This window comes from Rhinichthys klamathensis, unplaced genomic scaffold (genome assembly GCF_029890125.1).
Source record: "Rhinichthys klamathensis goyatoka isolate OS25496 unplaced genomic scaffold, OSU_Roscu_1.1 h1tg000046l_1, whole genome shotgun sequence".
Taxonomy (NCBI): Eukaryota; Metazoa; Chordata; class Actinopteri; order Cypriniformes; family Leuciscidae; genus Rhinichthys; species Rhinichthys klamathensis.
In genome coordinates, this window is record NW_026606593.1 from 2,370,104 (window position 1) to 2,395,575 (window position 25,472).

Sequence of the window (25,472 nt, forward strand, 5' to 3'; positions counted from 1 at the left end):
CATATCTATAGTCTCCTCAAATGACGAAAAACGCCAACTGAGTTTCCTTTATAATGTAGGTCAATTCCTTGGCATCGTGTTTACAGAGAGTCACTGTGATTAAAAATCCTCTTTTCCTCCAAATGACTTGAAAATATTGATCTTGCCAGCACAGGGTTTAACTCCTGAAGAGTTGAATTTGTTGGCATATCAAGGTTATATCATTTCGCTTAGTCTTTTCTATAGGTCTTTTTCATCCTGCAAAGCCTTCGCAACACATTCTCTCACCACATCAGAGGGATCAACGGGAGCTGTCACAGTTTAGGACCCTCGTGGGGATTCAGAGATTGGCTATTCTGCGTCTTGGAATGGGAAGCGGATGAGGAAGAGGAGGAAGTTGAGGAAGAGGATGAGCTGCGCCTTGTCTCCACACCGGTACTAGTCATTTTCATCTTCCGACGTTTTGCTAGCGGCGCATTGTCGACACTCTTAAGGAAAAAACCCTCACGCTTCCCCCGGTTAAACGCCTGTGGGAACAAAGAGATATCATGATGCATGTTGAAAAAAACAGGAGAGTCAAGAAGATTCCAGGTGTAGTGATCTTTCAAAGGAGGAACAGAAATCTCTCAGGTGTCATTAAAGGGCCTCTATTATGCATTTTCGAATATTACATTTGACGTGTGTAAAATAGCTGTTTGTGAATGTAAAAGTTCTGCAAAGATTTAAGGATCAAAGTGCATGCGCACCAATAATGTGATAATTTCCAATAACACGAGCAGAACTTTTCACTCCTGTTTACATTGCATTTTCATAGACATATACACTAGACGTCACCTTGGGGTTCTAAGCATGCGTCAAAACCGCCGCCATCTTGGAACAGGGGTCTTGTCATAGGAAGTAGCTAGGTAACGCTGCTATCTCTGCCTTTACTTCTAATTAATTGATGGTGGCGGACTTGTGTTCTGTGTATGATGTTTACACGAATGAAATCTGAACTAGGAAGAATGTTTTTTGTTTTTTTTTATGTTTCTGGAATCAATGATAAATACAAGTCTGACCGTGGGAACGAACCAAAAAAACGAGAAAATCGCATTCATGATGATTTATGGTGATTTGATTTCCGTTAGACCTTTGTCTACATTGACGCTAATGCATTAAAGTGGAGGGGCTACCCTGTTCCAAGACGGCGGCTCTATTGACGCATTCGTTCTAATGAACTGCCGTAGCCAAGGCGACATCTAGTGTATATATCTATGCTTCCTCGTCTAATTTCTGTCGCTCTACATACGTCATCTGGTATAATTGAAACGATTGGCTATGAGCTACGTACAGGCGCATTTGATAGACATTCTTAGCACCCAATAAACGGCTCTGGGCATTCGTAAACCACGCCTCAAATACGAGAAAATGTACATGTGGTTCCCAGACCCATGATGTTAGCCAGGCTAACGATTATGAGCTTAATCGCATTACTTTGATCGCAGAATTGTGTTTACGTGAGGTAAAGTTTAATCGCAATAGCCTACGGTCTTCATTGGCTGCCCGCCAACATCTACTTTGAGACTGTCTGGTTAACTGCAGTTTTAAGGAGAAAATACTCAGTCACCATTGACTGAATTTGCACATGGTTTGTCTTAAAGCATATTTAAAACACGACATAGACATATAAACAACATTAAAAGCTTGATTTTCACCACAGCATGACTAAGTGTTTTGTTTTTTTACCTTGGATGTATGTAAACCTATTGTAGGAGAAACCTTTAATATAGCATATAAGCATAATAGATGCACTTTAAAAATATCACTTGTGTTTCGAAGATCAACAAAAGTCTTATTATCAATATATTTTGTACTGTATGTAGATCAACTGGTTAATCTCCCTTATGCTGGGGAAGGAAAGGATCTACCAACATCGGAAATAATAAAAGCAAACATTATTTTTGTTATTCCGGTATGGCTATTAACTGTACATAACAAATAACATTCCTCATGTCAAGAATTGTACTCTGGTGCATCACTACTCAATACAGCAGACAAAAACGCAAATACTTGACCTTGTAGGTGGCATTGACATAGGTACGGACAGTCGGGCCGGTGGACTCCAGAACATCAGGGGTGCAGAGAGGGGTGGAGGACATGACGCCACCTCCCTGAAGCCAGGCGTTCTCTTTCAGAGCCGAGAGCTTCAGCCGTCGCTCAGGATCTACGGTTAACAAACCTGTGAAGATGAAGAGGGAGATAAAACTTGAGATGGAAGCTAATTTGGGGGCTGACAATATAAGGATCCTTCAGCCACTAAACCACCATCCTCAGGGACCATCACACTCTTTCCTTCCACCAGGGCACTGAACCTCATCCATCTCAATCTAGATGATCAAATGACAGCTATAATAACAAGCACTTGTGCTGAAATTGGACTGAAATGCGTTCGAGAGCCTGCGGGTCCCTGATGGCTGGGTCAGGAATCACTCATCGAAAGCTGTGGAGTGGTATAAAGGTATTAAAACGTATTTTACAGCTATTTCAGGCCGTAATCAATAGAGGCTCCAAGTATTGGGAGAACGCAAGTAAATTTCACATGTCTCAGTGCTCTAAACCAATAAAGATTGCAGTTCAGTAACTATGGATGACTTCATAAACTAGAAGATCCTGCCTTTTCTGAGTGAAACCTCAATTGGACCCTAATCTTAAACCTGATTTAAATGACACACATTCAGGTTATTCAAATGGATTTTCTGTGTAGGGAAGGATAATATCCAATCTCAGAAACTGCCTTCTGATTTTGGGACAAAACTGAAAGAAAAAATTAAAGGGGATCTACAGCTATATTCAGACAGTTATCGTTTTACACCGGGATATAAGGGATTTTCCAAATTTACAGGGGCTAGTCTGTGATTTTATTGCCATCTGAATCCAGAAAGTCAGTGTTTTTCTCCCACCACCTGCGCAAATGTTTTTAACGAACGCCAATGTCGTGTGTTAATTTAATTGCCGTCTGAATCCACATCTCAGAGTTTGCAAGAAATGATCAATCCAAAAGTTGTTTTGTACACTTCAACTACTGAAATGCTGGAAACTGTTTAGAGGAATAATTTAAATAAAAAATGGCCTATTATTATTATTATTATTATGATGCAACTAATCATTTTACTAGTTACACAAGCAGTTGGGTCAAATGTTTACCTTATGTAAAGAGGTTGTGTTAACTTATTTCTGCTCATTTTTAAAATGACATCCATTGTAGCGAGACAGAAAACCATTTGAACTACAGCTTGACAATTTTCCTCTTTTTAGGTAGGGTATAGAAATGTATTCAAATGATAAATAGGATATTATTTTCCCGATTGTTAAATTAAATATGAATTTATTCATATTATTTAAATAAGTACACCTGTATTTTTGGGGTCAGAACTGCACTACATTTGTGTCATCGAAATGGAATCCGTTTACTTCTGTTGCTAGGTAACAACAATGCAGGAGAAGGCGGCAAAATGGATAATGTTGTGTGCCTCACTGTTGCGCTTCAGCACATCTACTGCAAATGCACTACAAAGGATTATCCCTCCACTCCGCTTGCAGTGTCAGTCCAGCTTGTCAGGAAAGTGAGTGGGCACACACACACACACACACACACACACGTTGGGTTTCCATGTTTTATGGGGACTTTCCATAGACATAATATAAGGTCTTTCAAGGTGGCCGGAGGGGGCGGGAGTTATCCAAAGCACATCAACTGTTACAGGAGTTCCTCAGGGATCGGTTCTTGGACCTCTCCTCTTCCCCATATACACTATATCACTGGGACACAGGCACATGGTTTGTCCAATCACTTTAATGCTGATGACACTAATTTTATTTATAGTCTATCACTAATAATATACAAACTGTGTATTGTATCCTCTAACCCTAAACCTATCAATCACCGAAAACTTTATAAATTTTTACATAAAAAAAAAAAAAAAAAAACATAATTCTGATAGATTTATTAGATGTTTTCCTCATGAATATATTGTTGGGAAATTTTGTTCCCACAACGTAGGGTTTACCAGGACCACACACACAGTTTGACTAAATCATACGTCATCCGTAGCGGTTCATTTCCGATTGCATTAATATCAGCAGCGAACCATAACGGAGATCACAGGAACCGTACCCCAGACCACGGAGGTATGGTTTGTGGAGGTGTACCCGAGTTTGTAAAACAAGACTCGCATCATTCAAACAAACCAAACGCAAATGAACCCAGGTGTTCAATATTAATAATAATAAAGTCATCCTTTAACTACATCTTTTTTACTACCCAAGTTTTGATTCTTTCACTATAAGTACCTCTCACTAGATCTTTGGCCTCTTCGGACACACCCTTCCAGGCTTCTCCTTCCAATGAGAAATCTCCCTCTTTGATCTTATGCATGATGGCAGCTGCATGCGACGATGTCATGCCTTTTTTCTCACTCTGGAATGGAACTTGACCAGAGAGCATGGTGTACTGACAAAAAAAAACATTAATAATATCAGCATGTTACATTACATTTTTGTAAAAAAAAAAAAAAAAAATCTTTTGGGGGGTGGGGGGGAAGTATAATAGGCCGTGAGACAGAGGGTTGATTGGTACCATTTTGAGGGATTAAACCACATGGTGATTTTTGTGTAGGTATATGACCCTGTATTTGAAAAATGTGTGATAGCATTAGATTCAAGGTAGTTTTTGGTTACGGAGGACGATTTTCAAACATATGTCAAGAAAAAGGATAAATGAATTTATCTTTAAATAAATGTTACATTTTATTAAAAAAAATATTAAATTGTATAAATTTTTATAATAAAAAAATATAACATTTTTTAATAAATTTTTAAAATTATAAAAGGATAAATGTTTCTCTCTTGTAGTCACTGAACACCTTACCTGGAGGTAGGATGATATAAGTGTTGATTTCTAATGAAAGCTACCATAGATCGGATGCTATCACACATTTTCCAACACTAGAGATGTGTACCTTCATGAAAATCAAAAAGAAATTTAATCCCTCAAAATGGTGCCCAAATTTGTGGTCCCGTCTCATGGCCTAAGTAAAGTTTACTTTTGGAATTTATCAAAATACCAGAGTAACATTTTCAAGTAAATAATGTGTTAATTTTCTCTATTTAATCAATTTAACGTAACATAACATTCCCCGACACTGACCTTTCCCCTGACTAAAACAATATGGCAGCCCAGGCAATACATATAAACACTCACACCTACCAAAATCACCCCGAGGCTCCAGAGGTCGCACGCCTGGTCATATCCCGAGCTGTGGAAGAGCTCAGGCGCGGCGTACTGCAGGGTGAAGCAGGGGGTCTGCAGGGGGGCACTCCCGCTCCCCGCTGGAAACAACCGCGCAAAACCAAAATCAATCAACTTCAACACGGAGTCATCCGACTCATCAGCAAACAGCACGTTCTGCCGGTGGAGGTGAAAAAAAGAGAGACAATACGTGACAAACTGCTATGCATTAGCACAATAAACCACAAGAGGTTCTACGTTACAGTCATTTGACTTCATGTGGATGTTTTGGCACTGTTGAACCAATTATAATGCATCGCAATGTATTGAAACGTGCAATATTGTGAGGCGGTTGATCTCTAAGTGATGGCTGAAAGATCTGTTAGGAAGAAAATCCCACTGATGAAGATTAATGTCGACGGTCGTCAGATGTGGAGGGCTCATTAAAATTCCACAGCGCAAAGACGAAATCAGCACATGGGTAGCCTGGCACAGAGTGAACGCTGAATACATAACATCACAGAAGTCAAATCAAGCAAACTATGAGTGATGATCACACAGCTGACAGGAGATCTGAATGAGAAACTGAGTAAAGCGCGGCCAGTTAGTACTGCGACAGATGCCAGCATAATGCTTTCCTCAACGCATGACAGCATCCTTTTATACGTTTAGAGAAAGAATTGATTAAAAAGGCACTAAGGCTGCTCATTTCTTCATTCTATGTTAGTCCATCCTTGCGTTCATTTATCTGTTTGCTGTTCAAACCTCAACAAATCTACACATTTCTTGATGCATATCGATTCTCATACCGAAAAAGTTTCAATATTTTACTCATTTATTGATAAACTGATACCAGCTGAGCTTTTTCACTCTCTTCTCTCTCACAGCGGGTTGAAACACACCGCAGTGTGCGTTTTAATTAAATAAGTGTGTGCAGCTCATGATCTGGTGTTTGCACAGTAAATGCAGCTGAGCCCATTTTCTGCATATGCTGTGAGTTTAGTGTGCACTTGGGACACATGCACCAGTCGTGCTTGCTTTATTTGTTCCCACATTCGCATAATCGCCAACATTTTTGTGGACAGATGATTACAGCATTTCGCTAGATTTGTAATGGGAAGGTATTGTATTGAAGTTATACATTTGAGTATCATGACAACATTAGTATTTGTGATGCACTGAAATTTTAGCAAGTAGAAATACTACATTTTGATATGAAACAAAGTCTCAGCTTTCAAATTATGTACATTTTATGAAATTTAAGCAATACATGATACATGAAAATTGGTGGTGACAGATCGCTGTTCAAGCGGCACGTGAACCGATCATCCCTTCCTCTTTTCTACTAGTTATAGCACAAAATAAACATGAATGAGCATCAGAAGATCTCCTGAAAGAAACATTACAACTTACTAAAATGTATGTCTCGTGATGTATGTAATCGTTCAATTAGTGTTTTAACCGGGGAAAGATGTCAATAAAACAGCTTGTAAACAATAACTACATTTACATCAGAAAAACCATTCAATGAATTTTTAGAGCAATATATGTGCTACATTACATATTATGTTTTTACTTAACCTGTTGTCTTCATTATTTGATTTATGTTTGAATAAATCTGCCATGATTAATGTCATTAAAATAAAAACTGCCTTGTGTGCAATTAAAATGTTTATGTACTGCTCAATTTGATTTAGAACTAAATTTGATTAATTAATTGATTATTAAATACATTACTTTTGGTTTTCAGCTCAATCAAAACTTTATTTAAGGTTTTGGTGTTTCGATAAAAAAAGCTGTCCTTTCCTCATTGTGCTGATCTGTTCCACTTATCCATCATAATCTACCTAGATTTTACATTTACTGAAGGAAGTGTGAGTGGTGCTTACCTGTGCAAACCTCACTGACACAATGATAGGGTGTTTAGAGTCATTTTTTTCGAGTGGTTACAAGCAGGGTTCGAAATTAACACCCGCCAACCAGCCAAATGTGGGTAAAAATCAACTGTGGCGGGTAACGCTGTCAAGTCACAAGCCAATTTGGAGTGTTATTTATTATGTTGGGGAAGTCCGTGTAAGCCAAATCTGTGCAGATTTAGCACAAATACTCAACTCGTGAGTCATCATGATATATTAAAAACAGAATCTGTGCATATCCGTCTTACTTGAACATGCAACAAATAACAAATACGCAACAAATAACGGCACGCTTGTTCATTTGCACTGAAACAACAGCGAAGATTAAAAAACATTTGGTTAACAGAAAAAGACATTATTATTTTCCAACATCCTATTTTGATGTTCTTTGTACTGTATTGATCTGTCAACCTAAAACACATTTTTGGAGAAAAGAATGAGGATGAAAGAGGAAGGGAGGACATGACTGGATGACAGGATTTAGTTTGAATAAGAAATTCATGTCTGAAATCTGAAATTTCAAATATATATATATATATATATATATAAGGTGTGACGTAGTTATTCTGGTTCTTTTATTTTTTTCTTTGGCAAGTAGAAGTTCTGAATGGCCAGTAACTTAAAAATGTAGTAGCCAAATTGGCCCGTGAGTGAAAAAGTTAATTTCAAACCCTGGTTACAAGGCTGTTGCTAGTTAGGGGCTAATAACATCTGTAATCCTTTCTCTCTGTATCTCTCTACCTCTGGTTTGAGGTCTCGATGTACGACTCCAGCCTCATGCATGTAGCTGACCGCTGACACCAGGCTCTTCATCAGCTGACTGGCCTCCCATTCCGCAAACATCTTCTTTTTCCTTATTCGCTCCAACAGCTCGCCACCACGCAACAGCTCCATGACCAGATACGTATGGTACTGGGAGAGATTGATCGGAGAAAATGGGAACAAAAATAATAGTAGTAACATAAAGGGATGGGGTTTAAAAAAAAAGCAATACAAGAGAACTAAATTGTATTCTATACGTGACCAGGTATGTACGCAAAGGCAAAAAAAGCTTCATAAAATACTAATTTTAATCAAAAAACTGCAAACAAATTTAAGGATATGGTTATAATTAGTCTAAAACATTATAATTAGCTTAAAAACAGGAGAATTGTGATAGCTAGGTACATGCTGTGGTGCAAAAACATACCTGATCGGTATAGACCTCGTGGAGTGTGACGATGTTCGGGTGAGATTCACACTGGCGGAGTGCTGCGACCTCTCTCTGAGTCATGGCCTCCATCCTACAATGACAGAAAGACTCTGAGAAGGGAATCGTAAACGATAATATCGTAATTGTTGATTTAACGATGTGCGAACTGGCATTATCAAGTATGTCACTCACTTTACAAAAACACGATGTAGCCTATTAAAATGCAGTTAAAATGGACACAGAAATTATTTTGCGCATCTTAGAGCAACAAACACCAATGTTTCATTACTGAATTAATCAGCTTTATTGATGAATTATTTGAGTCAAAGACACTATAGTTTAGTTTCTGAATGAATAAGCTGTTGTGAACGAATCATTTGAATGAATGATTCAATGGCTCACTCATTGAGACCAAGCGTGCCGCACAAGCCCTGAAAAGTGAAGCCAAAGCGTCTCGATCGCCCCCAGGTGACTGGTCCTAGTATAGGTCATAAACCCCGCCTCCCCATGTTATTCAACAGGACGTGAGACCAACCAAACAATTAAATTACACTTCAAATATCTTTTTTCCAAAGATGGTTTCTGTAATATGCTATCCTTTCTATCACGCTGATGTAAGTTTAAGTGTCTGTTTTTAAAATAAGTTTGTTTTTAGTTAGTTACGTGATGCTCTAAAAACGGTGGTGTGACATCATGATTGACAGCTGTGATTGACAGGTTCTCTGAGCAAAGTAGTCACTGAAGCACCAACAGACTTTTTTTTCGGGATCTTCAGAGGACTGAGGAGATTGTATTTACTTTATTTTAAAAAAGCCTTTTGTCGTACTGATATTTATACAATTTGTTTATATGAAAGGTTTCAAACTTAAAATGATGCAATAGTATTTAGTTTTAAATTTGTTATTATTAAGACACCATTTTAAATAGTTTTCTTAGTCTGTTCATTTGTTCGGACAGTTTCACTACCAGACATTTTGGAAGTTTAAGATAACAAAACATAAAATAATATATATTATTTAGATGTACTAAAAAAACATAGATTTTATAGAATAAAGTAACAATAATCAAATTTATCAAATTGTTTATTCAGGATATAATGCACTTGGACACAAAAATATGCACGGCATGTCATTGACCCTCATACAGTGAAAACTTTGCAATATTTTATTTTTCCATTTAATTATTAAAGTTCTGTACTAATTCTAACTACATGTTAAATAACCCTACTGTACCTGAAAAACTTAATTTATTCAATTCATATTTTTGTTATATTATATTTGTCCTATTGTTTGTAATTAGCTTTTTTCTTATTTTTAAATGAGAAATTAGATAAAATAACACAAAATAACTATATTGTGATGTACATCGTTATCGTGAAATAAAATGTCATATCATGAAATAAGATCATATCACCCACCCCTAGTTTCATATTTAAAAACATTTTGTTTCAATATTCAAAATTTTATTTTTTACAATTTACAACTCATAGTATTATTTACGCAATTGTAATTGCAGTGCAAATGTGTATATGCCACCTCTGAGCAATATTAAATGCATAGATGAGCAAAAATGTACTAAATGCCACTTCAGATGCAGCTTCTGTGCCACCTCTGCAGTGCAAACATGCCTTTTGATGATGATGATATTATTGGATTGGTAGCAGCCCTATAACGTTGTATTATTCTAATTTAATTTATTGATTAAATGTAAGAATTTGACAAAAGATTATTGATACATCATAAAGTCTAAAAACAGTTATTCATGAAAGGCCTAAATCAGCCAAGGTACCAGCACAAAAACAAAATATTGTGTTGTAAAATATTATCGATTTATTGTTATCTACAAAATACCAGAAAATATAGATACACAAATTTTCCAGTCAACACCCCTAGTGCTAAAACCTTTTAGATAGTGTTTTACCCTTTTTTTTTTTCAGTAGTTTTGAATGACTTTTCTACTAAACGAACATATATTTTTAGAACATTGTGTTCGTTTTCTCCTGATGCTTACCTTTGTTACGGTAATTCATTCGTAGGAAACCTCAAGTAATGACTTTAAAACCGGAAGTGATGATATAAAGTATGTGACTTTTAATGTGGTTTGGCAATGAACAAATCTGGTTTAATGTCTGTACCTTCGGCTGACGATTTTCACAGCGTATTCCTGGCCACTCTGCCTGTGTCTGCACTTCCTGCAGACAGAAAAACTGCCCTCGCCCAGTGGCGCCCCCTGCAGGCACAGCTCATAATGCTGAAAGAACTGAGAGTCCTGAAAAAAGACAGAAGAAACAATGATGTTTTAAAAAAATCCCCCACACCCCAGAAAAAACTATTTTCAAAGATTTTTTTTTTTTTTTTAAACAGGCAGCTGTGTACCTTTAGCATAGAACTGCGCTGGACAATAGCAGAACCAGGCCTGTCAACATTCACATGAGCGTCCAGAACATCCGCCATAACCACATTCTTATTGAACAAGATAGAAGGAGCCACAAAGGAGTAGCCCTGAGAGAAAGACGAGACTGGATCACTACAGAGATTGATTAGGCAACAGAAAGAAAAAAAAACAGGTTGAACCAGCCAAAGTGGCTTGTTGGTTTTAGATATTCTGGCAGATTATTCTATTCTTTAAAAAAAAAGTTTTGCATAAGTGGATTTGGAGTGACAAGTTGAGCAAGTAAAGATTCATCACTTTTGGGTGAATTATTTCTTTAAACTGGTCTAACTGGTCTCCCAGCCTGGAAAAGCTGGTGTTTGGCTGGTTAGACTGGTCTGGTTTGGCCAGCTGAGGTTGGTTCAAGCTGTATGTTTCAGCTGTTAAAGCTGAATAAAAGAACATCATGGAACAGAGTATACATGGCAGAGTAGGTGTTGAAAAGTGTGTTGTGACTTGATCAAGGAGACTATGTATTAAGTTACCGAACTGAAACTCTATGTGTACAGTTACACTATCTGTTGCTATTAATAATGGAGGGCTGTGGCAGGAAAGCAGATTTAATGTATTGTATGCATGTATGTATCTCCATGAAAGAGACACAGGGACGGGTGTGCTTGTGTGCGCGCGAATACCTGAAACAGACGGTCCGTACTAGGTGGTGTGCTGGCAGGGGAATAGACCGGATCCATTCCTGTAAACTCCTCGGCAAAGTTGCCCACATCCAACTCATTACGTAGCTCTGGTCGGAATGGGCTCTGAACCTTTTTCTCTGCCAAGTCCGACCAGTTTAACCCCTAGAGAGACCAACCAGTTGAGGTTTGTGACCATCTACAGTGACACCACAAAGTATGTGGACACCTAAGCCACTTAAATATGTATGAAGGTCACTGTATTACATAACAAAGTATCAAGTACCAGTTGTTCGTTTGTTTGTTAAAAAAAAAAAAAAATCTAAAAAAAAAGATTTTCTGTTTAAACATTTTTATACAACGAGGTTTGTTTTACAGCTAATGGCGAGGGAGGGAAAACGGGACTTCATTTGATCCATTGGTTGGTGACTGGATTGTAAAAAAGTAAGAGAAGCATACCAAAACGGAAGCCGATATGAATGCAGTTAGCTTAAATGCAGTACATACTTGCATACGTCGGCAGAGACAAGTTATGTCATAGGAAGCGCAAGTTATGAGATGTTGATTAAAGATTACTTTAAGTGTGGATTGTGAAACAGTCAGGCTTTAGAAAAAAAACCCCACTTTTTCAAAGGATGGAGCAATGAAACAAACAATATTGACCAATATTATTGAACTATTCAAAACCAATAAACAAGCATTACAATTTCATACTGTTATTAAAACGGTTAGCCAATCATAAGAGTAGGCATTAAAGGGTTAGTTCACCCAAAAATGACGAGAATACTTTTTGTGCAAAAAAAAAAAAAAAAAAAACGACTTTATTCAACTATTCATTTTCTTCTCTGTGGGCCTCTGAGTGAGTTCACGTAGTGTAACAGCGCAGCGCTTCTGTGTTGTACGTCAGAATGTAGGCTCACTATTGGCCGACGCTGGTCATGTATGTGATGCGTGTGACGTACAACACAGAAGCGCTGCGCAGTTTCACTACGTGAACTAACTCGAGGCCCACAGAGAAGGAAATGAATAGTTGAATAAAGTCGTTTTTTTTTGTTTGTTTGTTTTTTGAGCACAAAAAGTATTCTCGTCGCTTGATAAACTTAAGGTTGAGCCACTGTAGTCACTCGGACTATTTTAACGATGTTTTTACTAACTTTTCTGGGCCGGCAAGTATCAATAATAGGGCTGGGTATTGACACAAATTTCACAATTCGATTCGATTTCGATTCACAAGCTTGCAATTCGATTCGATTTCGATTACGATTCGATTCAATATTGATTATTTTGGATATCAGGTACAATACATGGCAAACTTTTTCAAGGAAAATAAATCTCTTAACTAATGCTGTAAACTATGGGAGTCAGTTGTAGCCTACTAGGCTTCATTAGCCTACTATAATTTTGAAGGTAAAAATTAACTGATTTGTAGCTATACAAACACTTAAATTACACTTATTTATTTTTATAATAAGAAAGTTATATGAAATATAAACATTTAAATGGTGGCTGTCATAAAAACTTGCCAGATTTATTCAAACATGCATTAAATATTGAAGAACATTAAAAATTATAATGAATATGTAATATGGTGCATATATTTAGCTAAATTCTCCTCTCTAGAGTTATTTTTTCTAGCTGACTAACTGACTAAGTTACTAAGTTTAATGTTTTTTCTGAGGTAAATGTGACGTTACACATGCCATTGTTTACTTGCTGTTTAACTGACGTCTTTCCACGGATGAAACACTGATTGAGTGATACCACGTTACATGATACGGATTTCGAAGTTGTACTCTATCTTTTAACACACTTTCAGACGTTCGTGTATGTTTATTTGGCGCTGTAACTGGTATTATTAAGGCGTAAGAGGAGATCATGTGCGCTCCGCGCTGCTGCTTCTCTTGAGCTGAGCCAGAGCGATCTCACGCCACAGCGCCAAAACGGTATTTATGTTTTTGAATTTCGTAAGAAAATGGACGTAATTCGAAATTTGAGACTTTATTTCATAATAATAGTCACAAAGCACAAAGATTTTTTCGATTTATTGGATGGGATGCACGCTACAATGTTCTGCGCGCTCATCAAATGAAAACAGGATGACTAATCGATTCTTGAGATTTAAGAATCGATATCGGTTCGTAAAAATGAGAATCGATTAATATCGAGAAATCGATATTTTTTACCCAGCCCTAATCAATAACATAGAAGCCTATTCATTTTTTCAATCTTTTTGAGAGCTTTCTGTCCCTCCGTTGACCGCTTAGACATTTCAAAAAGTTCATAAAGAGATCGTAAAACTAATCCATTTGAATTGAGCGGTTTAGTCAAAATTTTCTGAAGAGACTCGATCGCTTTAAATGATGAACAGATTGAATTTAGCCTTTTATTCACATATAAACATTGATCAGCGAACAAGTGTGAGTTGATGAATGTTTATATGTGAATAAAAGCCTAAATTCAATCTGTTCATCATGTAAAGCGATCGTGTCTCTTAGTTGTGTAGGTCTATGGAGGGACAGAAAGCTCTCAGATTTCATCAAAAAGATCTTCATTTGTGTTCTGAAGAGGAACGAAAGTCTTACAGGTTTGGAACGACATGAGGGTGAGAAATTAATGACAGAATTTCCCATTTTTGGGTGAACTATCCCTTTAAATAGACATGAACACAGTTAAACCGCGCCATCAGATAAGCGCTAAATAAATGTCACTGTCTCAGTCAATGATCTGGGCCCTCATAAAACACATTCGGATGAAACTGAACATTGATTTTCAAATTTTTGGTGCATCGCTAATTAAGAGATTACAACCACATTAAACACAGAGATCAAATGTGTGGAATAAAAACAGCTGAAAAGCAAAAAAAGAACCTTGAAGAAAGGATGACATTTGATATCCTCGGCGCCTCGGGGACCAGAGCCCAATCTCTTATGAGGGTCTTTCACAAGTAACTTTCGCAGGAGATCCTGAGCCAAGGGCCCAATGATCGAGGGGAATGGAGGCTCACAGCGCAGGATGCGTCTGCCAGAGACAGAAAGCTACTTTAATTCTGGGAAATAACTTACAGGATGCAACCATAACAGTATCACTGGGAGTTCAAACACTGTGTGTATATGGACGTGTGGAGAAAATCATTGGGATCACTGGAGGTTTGCCTGTGTGTGGGCGAGACTCACTTGGACACCTCACTCTGGGAATTTCTCTCTCCTTCCAGAGTAAACGGAGACGCTCCCGTCAACAGCTCAAACATCAGAATCCCCAAACTCCACCAATCCACTGACTACAGAAAGGGAAAGAAGGAATTATTACCACTATTTTACATGTCATCAATCAATATGTGGAGAATCTCTCGAAAGCCTGTCAATAGCCCTATTAAGATGGTAAATGTTTCTCATGGGCACGTTAGGTCAATACAACATTTACAGGGGCTAGGAGGGGATTTTATTGCCGTCTGAATCCAGATTGTCTGTGTTTTTCTCACACCAGCCAAGTAAAAATTCCCAGGTTGAATTACAATGTTTTTGCCAAACACAAAGGTTATGTGGTAATTTTGTCATCTGAATTTTGTCAATCTCTGAGTTTACAAGTGACAAACTTTATACAGTTATTGAACCAAACTGAATCAACACTAAACTGACTGAATAATGACTATTTACTAGGGGTGTAACGGTACATGTATTCGTATTGAACCGTTTCGGTTCGAGGCTTCCGGTTCGGTACGCATACAAGCCGAACGATTCATTGGACCATTTTTCCTGCCGACAAAATTCGCGCTGGCGCGATCACCACAACGTTGCGCAACATCAAATGGCAAGCGTAATGAAAGCGGAACGAAACTGCGCTACTCATTATATTGTGCTTCACGGACCGTTTATCAGTTCGGACCAGCAACATCTCTGCAGCGCGCGCCGATCTTCACAGCGCTAAGAGATCCAGTAAAGAAAACATTTGAATTCGCCACAGAAGTAATAACATCGCTGCGAGATCTAGTGAGAAGCATTCACATTTCTCCATTATTAACCGTAGATCTCTATTAGATCAAACAGCGCTGACGTGGACACCAGGAGAAACATTGTGCCGTGAATGAACTAGTAATACTTTACGTCCACAGACCAGCAACATTCACCATGGATTTAATATAGTAACACTAAATGTAACCAGTTTGGCTGGAATAGTGAAATGCTTTCAAGTACTTCACACATCTTTTTCCAGCACTTCAAAACTCAAATATTATATAAATAAATATTATATAAATAAATATATGAAGAGTTCAGATGCAAAAGCCTCTAAGTGCCATTTGAAATTTTCTTCTAGAATGATCATTTTTATGAAGCTTGTATATTTAAGTTCAGTAATTTCACTCAAATGACAATTAATAGGTAATCTTCATTGCCATTTAAGTGAAATTACTGAACTAAAATATACAAGCTTGATAAAAATGATCATTCTAAAAAGAAAATTTCAAATGGCTTTTGCATCTGAACTCTTCATATATTTAAATGTTATTTTAAATATGATGACCAAAACATTATTTGTTCATCCTTCAAAGATGACACCCATTTATAAACCTGAAAGTTTCAAGATGTAGGAAAACTCACACTTATTTAAAAAATATTTTTTCTTTTAACAAATAGGAAATTTCTCTGGCATTTCTTACTTTTTGCTGTATCGGAAATGTACCGAACCGTGACTTTAAAACCGAGGTACGTACCCAACCGTGATTTTTGTGTACCGTTACACCCCTACTGTTTACAATTGTCTTTTAAGAGGTGCTTTACAGCAGAATTGAATTCTTTTTGCATCATTGACTCATCATTTTCCTGTTTATCACTGTAAAGCTGCTTTGAAACAATCTATATTGTATAAAGCGCTATATAAATAAAGGTGACTTGACTTAAATCACCATCCGTGCAAATTTATTTTTACAGACATTCCCACGAGAAACAATTACCGTCCGAATAAAAACATGCCATATTTTTGTCATATTCTTGACCAAAATCAAAAGTATAAACGTATATATCTGCAAGAAATTTAAGACCATTAAGACGGACATTATGTAATAAAAAATCAACTAATTTTAACCACAAATTAACCTTCTCATTACAGGAATGCAAAAGTTATCATCACCAAAATTTGTAATACTTGATTTTATGGCTATAATATGGAAAGAGAGATATATTATTTAAAAGTGAATGTGTTTATTTTTATTTAACATTATTTAACAAATTTAACATTACAAATACATCACACCTTAATGTGCAGAGGCAAAATATAATTAAGACATTTGTAGGAAGATAGCTTAAATTACAGCAAGGAGAATCATTTATGTAAATAATAGCAATTAATTTTTATGTGCATTATGGGATATCGCATAAAAAAAAAAAACATTTGATGGAAATGCTAAGATGCACATAAATTCCAAAAATACACATAAAAAACTTTTGAGCTCAAATGTGGTGGATACATTTTTATCCGATATGACAACATGCACATAATCTTATATGCACATAAAATGATTTCACCCGCCCAAAAAAAACGTTTCTTTGTGCAATATCTCCCTTTTGCTTTTGTGAGATTAATCAGATAATTTTCTCTCACCTTGCCATGACCAGATTTCCCTCTGATAATCTCGGGTGCCATGTACTCTATAGTGCCACAGAACGAGTACGTCCTCTCTTTCTACACATGGACAAAGCATATCAGCATGACAACTGCTCACTGGGTCACAAGGCAATATGGATACAATGAGATAAAAATATAAACTACAGTTATTATTTATTCGTTTATATTTCCCCACCTCCTCTTCCAGAAACTCCTTACTCAGCCCAAAGTCTGTCAGAACCACATGACCATCACTGTCCAACAAGATGTTCTCCAGCTTAATGTCCCGGTACACAATGCCAAGCTGGAAACACAAAACCAAATAAGGTTCTTAGAAAAAACCTGATAATCTGTTAACAGTCTCCATAAAAAATATCACCATAATCTCTTTTTTATAGCTAACACAATTTTAAAGTTTGATCTAAATTTTTGATTTCAGTTTGATAAAAACGTATAATAAAATATTATTGATAATTATAGCTAATTATATTTCTCCCAAACAATCATTACAAATGAACAGTATTAATAAAATTTAATTAGTTGCATAAGTGATCTTAACTTCCCCAACTTGTATATCTGTAAGTTTGCATTTAAAATTTATCAAATGAAAACCCTGCAGTAGCTAGTAGTACCTTGTGCAGGTGCTCCAGGGCCAGAATAATTTCCCCCACGTAGATCCTCACCTCATCCTCGGAGAAATGATCTCTCTGATACAGGTGCGTAAACATCTCTCCTCCACTCACATAGTCTTGCGAAACAAACACACACTCACAACATTGTCCAAACAACATCAACTTACTAACGGACAAATAGCTAGAAGTCAGAGGTGGGTGGAATGACCAATGTCTTAAATCATTGGGGATGAGTAATTTTACATCACAGTAACAGTGTATATAACAACACAGTTATTACTGCTGAAAACTTGAAGACTACACCATATATATATACATATACACACACATATATGAACCTAAAATTAATATATTTATACTTTTATGTGATTCATAGTAATTTGTGCTATCAAATCGATTAATCGTATCTAACATAAAAAAAGTTTGTATAAGTGTATCTATATATATAAAAACACTTAATATTAATACATTTATAAACTTGTATGTTAGTTTATAAATAGCTAGAAGTCAGAGGTGTGTCGATGACCTATGTCTTAAATTATTGGGGATGAGTAATTTTACATCACAGTAACAGCATATATAACAACACTACCGTCCTATATTAATATATATTAACACTATATTAATATATTTTAGACGTGGGCATAGATTATTTTTTTTTAATCTAGATTAATCTAGATTAATATTGAAATTAATCTAGATTAAAATGGCTTATTTGAATTCTCCCGAAGGCATTCAGAATATGTGTGCTACCCAAATAATGACTAAAAGTAAGTCTTTGAGAATAGTTTGCCTCGCGTAGGGATGTGCATTTCTGCCAAAAATGCCATTCGACAATCGAGGAGCAAAAGTCGAATATCGTAAAAAAAAAAAAAAAACGCAATGACAGAAAGGGAGGCCAATTTCATCTTTAGCGATTTGTCATCAAACAAACTGTTTATTAATTGAACAAGTAACATGTTTTCGTCCTTTTTTTTTAACATAGTAGGCTAATTGGAAGAAGAAAAAAAACAATACGCACGACAGTCCGTTTTTGCATCGCCAATGCTCGTTAGATCAAAAAATAATGTCATCATATGCCATAAGAATTTTATGTGAACCTGCCTTGTTACTGCAATAGCCTCATTTTTAAACAAATTAGTTTCAATCAATGTAAACTATTCGTGTGATTATGCCACTGCGCAATACACGCGCAATACACACACAATGTATTACCTGAATGAAATGAAATCGAATGTATCGTCCTGTGGAATCATTCATTCACAGACAGCTTACGAAGATGTTCAACTAATAAAGATCTTCATCGCTGGCAAAAATATGATGCATTTGCAGATTTGCATTCACTAGACTAGACTGTAGATCGGCCACTTCATCCAACGCTCTTGATGCTCTTAAATCTTCCTGTTTCGACTCCGAGTGTGAATTGAAAGCGCTTCAGACGATTCAGTGCGCGAGGAACTGAACAGATCAACTGATTTGCGAACCGATTTAGACGGATCATCTGACAACTTGTTTGATGAAGTCTTTGAACAGAATCGACTCAAAAGAGTGATTCATTTGTAAATGAGCGTCGCTCATGCCCATACAAAGGACACAGCGCGCTTGGAATAAACTCATTTAACAACGTATTGCATTAAAATAAAGTAACGAGAGGAACGTCGCCCAACGTAACAAAGTAAAAGTACACCTTGTGTCCCTGACAGGAAAATACCCTACTGCGCGATCTGTGACAGTAGGCGCGGCGTCATACTACACATTAGAATTGCGCGAAAATATAATGATATTCGAAAAAGCTATTTATGATCCCAACCCAACTTTGATTAACGGCGATATTTTCTTTATCGCCCGATAAGAGTCTCACGTTAACGCAGCACGTTAACGCCGATAACGGCCCAGCACTAATATATTTATAAACTTTTATGTTAGATGTGATTAATCGATTTGAGAGCACAAATTTAACGCCATTGTAAAAAAAAAAAAAAGTCAATACACTAATTTTTCGAAGTTGTAAATAAAACATGCATATTTTTGGAGTACGTTTTACAAGAATATACTAATTCAGTCTATCTACTTTAAAAAAAATCATTATGTTAATTTAATTGTTTCTTTGTGATTAATTGTGAAATATACCAGTAATGTAAAAAGTCAGTCAATTTGCATATTAAAGCAACACCAAGTAACTTTTCCCCTGCGGTCACCCTACAGGTTGGAAGCGGAATTGTCCGTTACCGCTGTCGTAAATAATTTAGCCTAGCGCAGCCTACTGTCGCTTGCACGCTCGCTGTTTATCCAGCACCGGCTTTGGAATGAACGATGTCCACAGACAAGGTAGAGTATGTTGCATGATTTCATGAAAGTATGATGTATTGCGACATTGCAAAAACTAAATAATGACTATTGTAACGCTTGACGTAAAGCAAGTCAAATTTGTAGTTTTCTTATATCTCATTAGAACTACAGAAACGCGACCCGATCTGGCAATCTTACATAGCGTGGTTATAGCAGATAAAGGACCGCAAAGCGAATCCAGAAGTGCCTTTCACCCTGTTACGACTTAATGAACCACTGAAACGATTTTGGAAACATTATTTTAAGGTAAAAAATCTTACTTAGTGTTGCTTTAATGCTGGGTAACGCGTTATTTCGATATCACGCTCCTGTGCTTACCTAGTATGAGATGCAGTTTGGTTTGCGTCTGAAAGGCGTAATGGAGGGTGACCAGAAAGGGTGACTGGCGAATGTGTTCCAGCACCTGTCGCTCTGTTCTAGTGTGCTCAGCAGTCTTTGCCTTCTGAACAATGGCTGCTTTCTTCAGAACCTACAGGGGCAAAGATCATAAAATCATTTCATAATAAGAATGTGACAAATAACAGTAAAAATAAAGTAATAATAAATACATTTCTTATACTTTATTTTATTTCATGCAATAAAAATGTTTTTTTTATTTTATAGTTTTAGTTAATGATAATAAGCATGTGAAGAACACAAGAAAAAAATAGCGGTAACATTATATAACATTAAACAGAATGTCTCATTTGTTAACATTAGTTAATGTATTAACTAACATGAACTAACGATGAGCAATACATTTGTTACAGTATTTATTAATCTTTGTTAATGTTTGTTAATAAAAAATACAGTTTGTTCATGTTAGTTCACAGTGCATTAATGTTACTGATGTTGACAAATACAACTTTTGATTTTAGTAATGTATTAGTAAATGTTGGAATTAACATTAACTAAGATTAATTAATGCTGTAGAAGTATTGTTCATACTTAGTTCATGTTAACTAAAGTAACCTTATAGTAAAGTGTTACCAAAATGGTGATTTCATTCAAATCTGCTGTAACAGTAGACAAGTGAGAGCTGTTTAAACTAACATAATGGCCAATTATGTTCCAACAGAGTATTTATTTCTATGATATGTTTGAATTATTTAAAGATACCTGTATTTTTAAAAAGAATGTCCCTTAATAAAAAATAATAATAATTTGTAAACCTATTGAGCACATTATAACTCTCAGAGCATATTTCAGTTTGTTTTTACTAATTGAAGGACAAGCAAAAATGAATGTGTGATAATAGACAGTACAAACCTTCATGGCGTAGAGTTTGTCTTTATCATGGCCACTGATTTTTCTGACCAGGAAAACTTTCCCGTAAGCTGATAAAGAGAAGGAAAAGCATAGATGTAGCTATTTAAAGGGATAGCTCACCCAATGTGTATTAAACAAAACCTCGGAGTCATTTCTGCACTCAAACAAACAACGTTTGAAATGCTCACTGCATCTGCCAATTAGACTGTGATAGGAAAATGTATTATGAATTATAGAAAAATTACTTAAATGCTTCCTGTAATTCATGTGTTGTTAATAAGCCAGCATTAAAGATTCACAATGTGTTCGGGCGTATGCTACGTCTAATTACATGTCTGAAGTCTCTAGTTGATTATTACACTTAACGACTGAAAAAAAAGTGTTTGGCTCATTTGCAGTGAAAAATAAATGTTGGAGATATAAAAGTGAATATTAACACATATGTTGCTGCTAATTTATGTATAAAATGTGTTAGATATACTCCACAATTACAACCTCATGGCCATCATGCATGTGATCACTTTCTTTCATAATCACTTTGTCTGAGTATAAACATTCCCAATGACCTTTACAGGATGGACAAAGCAGTTACGGGACGGGACAGGACAGTGCAGCGCTCTCACCTCCGGTGCCAAGCACTTTGAGAAGTTCAAAGTTCTCCATGCCAACTTTCTCAGTGTATCCTGTGAGGTTTGCTGGGAATGGACAAACAGTGTATTTACACAACAAATCTTGCTCTCGACCCTTTAAATCCCCACACATACATATTTGAATAAAAACATGTTAAACAGTGCATGTAGACATCAGACCAATTTACTTATGGCCGATAACCTAAATGACTGAAAACATAAGATGGACAACTCTTTAAAATTCTGTCATTAATTACTCATTAAAGACTTTTGTTCCTCTTCGGAACACAAATGAAGATCTTTTTGAATCTGAAGATCTTCTGAAATCTGAGAGTTTCTGTCCCTCCATTGACACTGACAGCGACACAACTAGGCCTACCACTTTGACGCTTCAAAAAGTAAAACTAATCCATATGAATTGAGCGGTTTGGTACAAATTTACTGAAGAGACACGACCGCTTTATATGATGAACAGATTGAATTATTTCACATTTTATTCACATTTAACGATCAGCAAACATAAACAGAAGCGTAACACGAGAATGAACCTCATTGGTTCTCACACATCAAGTGAACATGCTTGAGCTTCCGTTTACCACAACTGATGTGTGAGTTGATAAATGTTTAAATGTGAAAAAAAGCCTAAATTCAAATGTTCATCATACAAAGCAAGTCTCTAAAGAAAATTTCGACTAAACCGCTCAATACATGGATTAGTTTTACAATCTCTTTATGAACTTTTTGAAGCATCAAAGTGGTAGTTGCGTAGCTGTCAATAGAGGGACAGAAAGCTCTCAGATTTCATCAAAAAGATTTGTATTTGTGTTCCGAAGATGAGCAAAAGTCTTACAGGTTGGGAACGAAATGAGGGTGAGAAATTAATGACAGAATTTTCGTTTATGGGTGAACTATCCCTTTAAATACCATGGTACACATCAAAGTAGTGGTATTGGCATCAGCATGTTACCACCACTTTTGTAAAGAAATCAAAACACACCAGGTTAAATGAATGCAGTCACCTACCATTAGTGATCTCGAGTTTAACGGTGCAAACTTTACCGCTGGTTTCCCGGTCGGAGTCTTCACCACTGCCACTACTGTCTCCTGACATGATGGCTCTGACTTCTACAGTATTTGATCAGTAAAGTGATTTTGACAGCCCGCTCTTCCAATGCACAAACATCTAATTCATGTACAGCAAAAGTCGACGGGTTTCTGTTATAAAGCGAAACTTTGCAATTTATGACAGGGTGAATGACATGTTTTTTGTTTTTGTTATTATCTCAGCTCACAAATCCCTTTGACATCCTGCTGTGAACACTAATCTTCATGCACGACCTAAATATTAATCTCCACGTTTGATAGGCGCGCGGGCACAGCGATATAGTTTAATATCTTTCAAAACAAGGCGACGATGCACGGTATATTCAACACTTGAAATGCAGTTTATTGATTATTATGTGGGCCATAAATGGCTGTTATTTCCGTATTTCCAACTTCGACACAACTGTCGTGAGGTCGTCTGCAACCGCAGTGAAGATCGCTGCGCGAGTGTTTACATTTCAGCTGATCTCGTTATCGCTGTTTTAGCTTCAACCCAATCAAATAAAGCGATATTTGCTCCGCTAACGAGTTATACTCTGGTAGCGTACGTGCTAACTATCAACGATGACAGATCACGTTAAAAATGTCCTTAACAGCGGATTGACTAAAGCTGAACAAACGTATTTAAGTCCTTTGCACCTTCCTTTCGGGTGTAGTTATGCCTGACTCGCGTTAAAATATGCGTTTGTTGTGGAAAGGAAATTAATTGAACGATAAATTCCTGGAAGAAAGTGTAGTAAGGACCATTTCAGCTACGGAAGCCGAAGTAGTGCGGCTGTCTGATTCGCGAACCAATTGTTGTTATGAACCGGTTCTTTTTATTGATTTGGTCGAACCAATTCACCTCTTAAATCACTCGAATTGTGAACTTGACTGTGTTCATATTCTTAAGGATGGAAACATAAGAAGAGATGTGCTGCATATGTTTATATTTATTTCGTTACAAAACATGACGTAAACGCAAAAGGAACCCATCTGTGCTATGACTCGAAAGAATCACTTTCTGAACTGGTTCATTAAAATGAACTGTTCGAATGAACCGATTCGCTGAAATGATTCTGACTTTCCGATGGCAAGTGCCGCTATTGGAATCGGTTTCAGAGATGTGTGGTTGGGTTGGGTGGGTTGGTTCGTCTGTGTAGGTGGTGGTGAAAGAGAAAAGCTGGTGCAATCCAACTTGCCAACTCCCGTACTAAAGGACAGCCTCTCCCACTAACGACACTTTATCTTGCACACCCTTTTTGGATCTCAAGTTGTATTTACATTGTATGTCATGTGGAAGGTCGAGCTTTTGAGCTGTTATCATTTAGATTGCATTTATTTTAGATTAAGCTTGTTATTGCTGACAGATGAGAGGTTAATAAAAAAATGCTTTTGTGCATAACACTTATAGCAAGGCATATTGGCACACTATGGGGTAAGTTGTCACAAAGGAAACTTGACAGTAATAGGAATAGCTTACTTTAAAACTATCTTTAAATATATTATAGGCTTTTTGAAAAACAGAATATGAAATACAAAACAATTTATTTGTATTATTTATAATATATTAAAAAGACATTATGTTTTGAATGATGCCTCTAACTATTCCATTATGACAACTTACCTTAAAGTGTGCCAACATGCCTTGCTATTCACCTTATTTTTCAGGTAAGTGCGGGCGTGGCCATTTGTGCGGCTTCCTGTGTCGTTCGCTTCCAGTTATTTTCAGCTGTACAAAACAACTCGTTATGCTGCTTGATATTGCAAACTGGTATTTCACCATATTACCTTAATTATTTTGCTGTTTGATTAACATTAAAAACAGAGACGGCAGCAGGAATATAGGCTGCTGTCACTTTAAGAGCTAATGCACAGATCCAATAAACTGTTACACACGTTTTATTTACGTTCACTTAAGACATAACTGACCATGTTATGTTTACAATGATACTTGCCGAGACGGGAGTTTTACATTATTTTGTTTTAATATGTCTGTTCAAGAGCTAGAAGACGTAAAAGAGAACTTAATTTAGTATTCATGCGTTGTCTGAGACACAGATTTCTGGGCGCACGCTTTGGATATTTGTCTAACGCATAGAGTTCCCTTTCACATCTTCTTGCGCTTGAATATTTAAATTGGGCTTAAACTTTCGTGACTATTTCGTGACGTTGCAGCACTGGCCTGTCAACTGTCACGAGCATTGCTTACGTTTGTTAATGTTCATGTTCTCACATATTTGCATTGTTAGAATTTATAAAAATGTTACCGGCCAACTGGCTATTGACCGTTTCATATACTTACAAACACCGATTTTTACTCGCATTTGGTGCTTGGCGAGTGTTCATCTTAGGCCCTATTCATGCATGCACACATTATTGTTGTTTTAAATCTCTCTATATACCGTTTGGGAAAATTGGATTTTTTTTTAATGTCTTTAAAATAATTCTCTCATGCATTTATTTGAGGACAAATACATTAGATTTTAAAATATATTAAATATTTTTAAACTGTGTT

General features: G+C 36.6%; 1 protein-coding gene across 1 annotated transcript; it reads right to left on the reverse strand.

Moving 5' to 3' along the window:
- Positions 1 to 215: 215 nt before the first annotated feature.
- On the reverse strand, positions 216 to 23,755 carry rps6ka4 (ribosomal protein S6 kinase, polypeptide 4). The gene is made up of 18 exons (XM_056247352.1): positions 22,895 to 23,755; positions 21,866 to 21,937; positions 21,243 to 21,310; positions 20,313 to 20,463; positions 17,646 to 17,761; positions 17,210 to 17,317; positions 17,011 to 17,091; positions 14,589 to 14,692; positions 14,283 to 14,433; positions 11,419 to 11,580; positions 10,729 to 10,854; positions 10,488 to 10,621; positions 8,351 to 8,444; positions 7,903 to 8,073; positions 5,225 to 5,422; positions 4,309 to 4,468; positions 2,034 to 2,197; positions 216 to 506 (listed from the first exon to the last, which is right to left on the reverse strand). The coding sequence occupies exons 1-18, from the start codon at positions 22,980 to 22,982 to the stop codon at positions 294 to 296; spliced, it is 2,361 nt and encodes a 786-aa protein (XP_056103327.1). The 5' UTR covers positions 22,983 to 23,755; the 3' UTR covers positions 216 to 293.
- Positions 23,756 to 25,472: the final 1,717 nt, after the last annotated feature.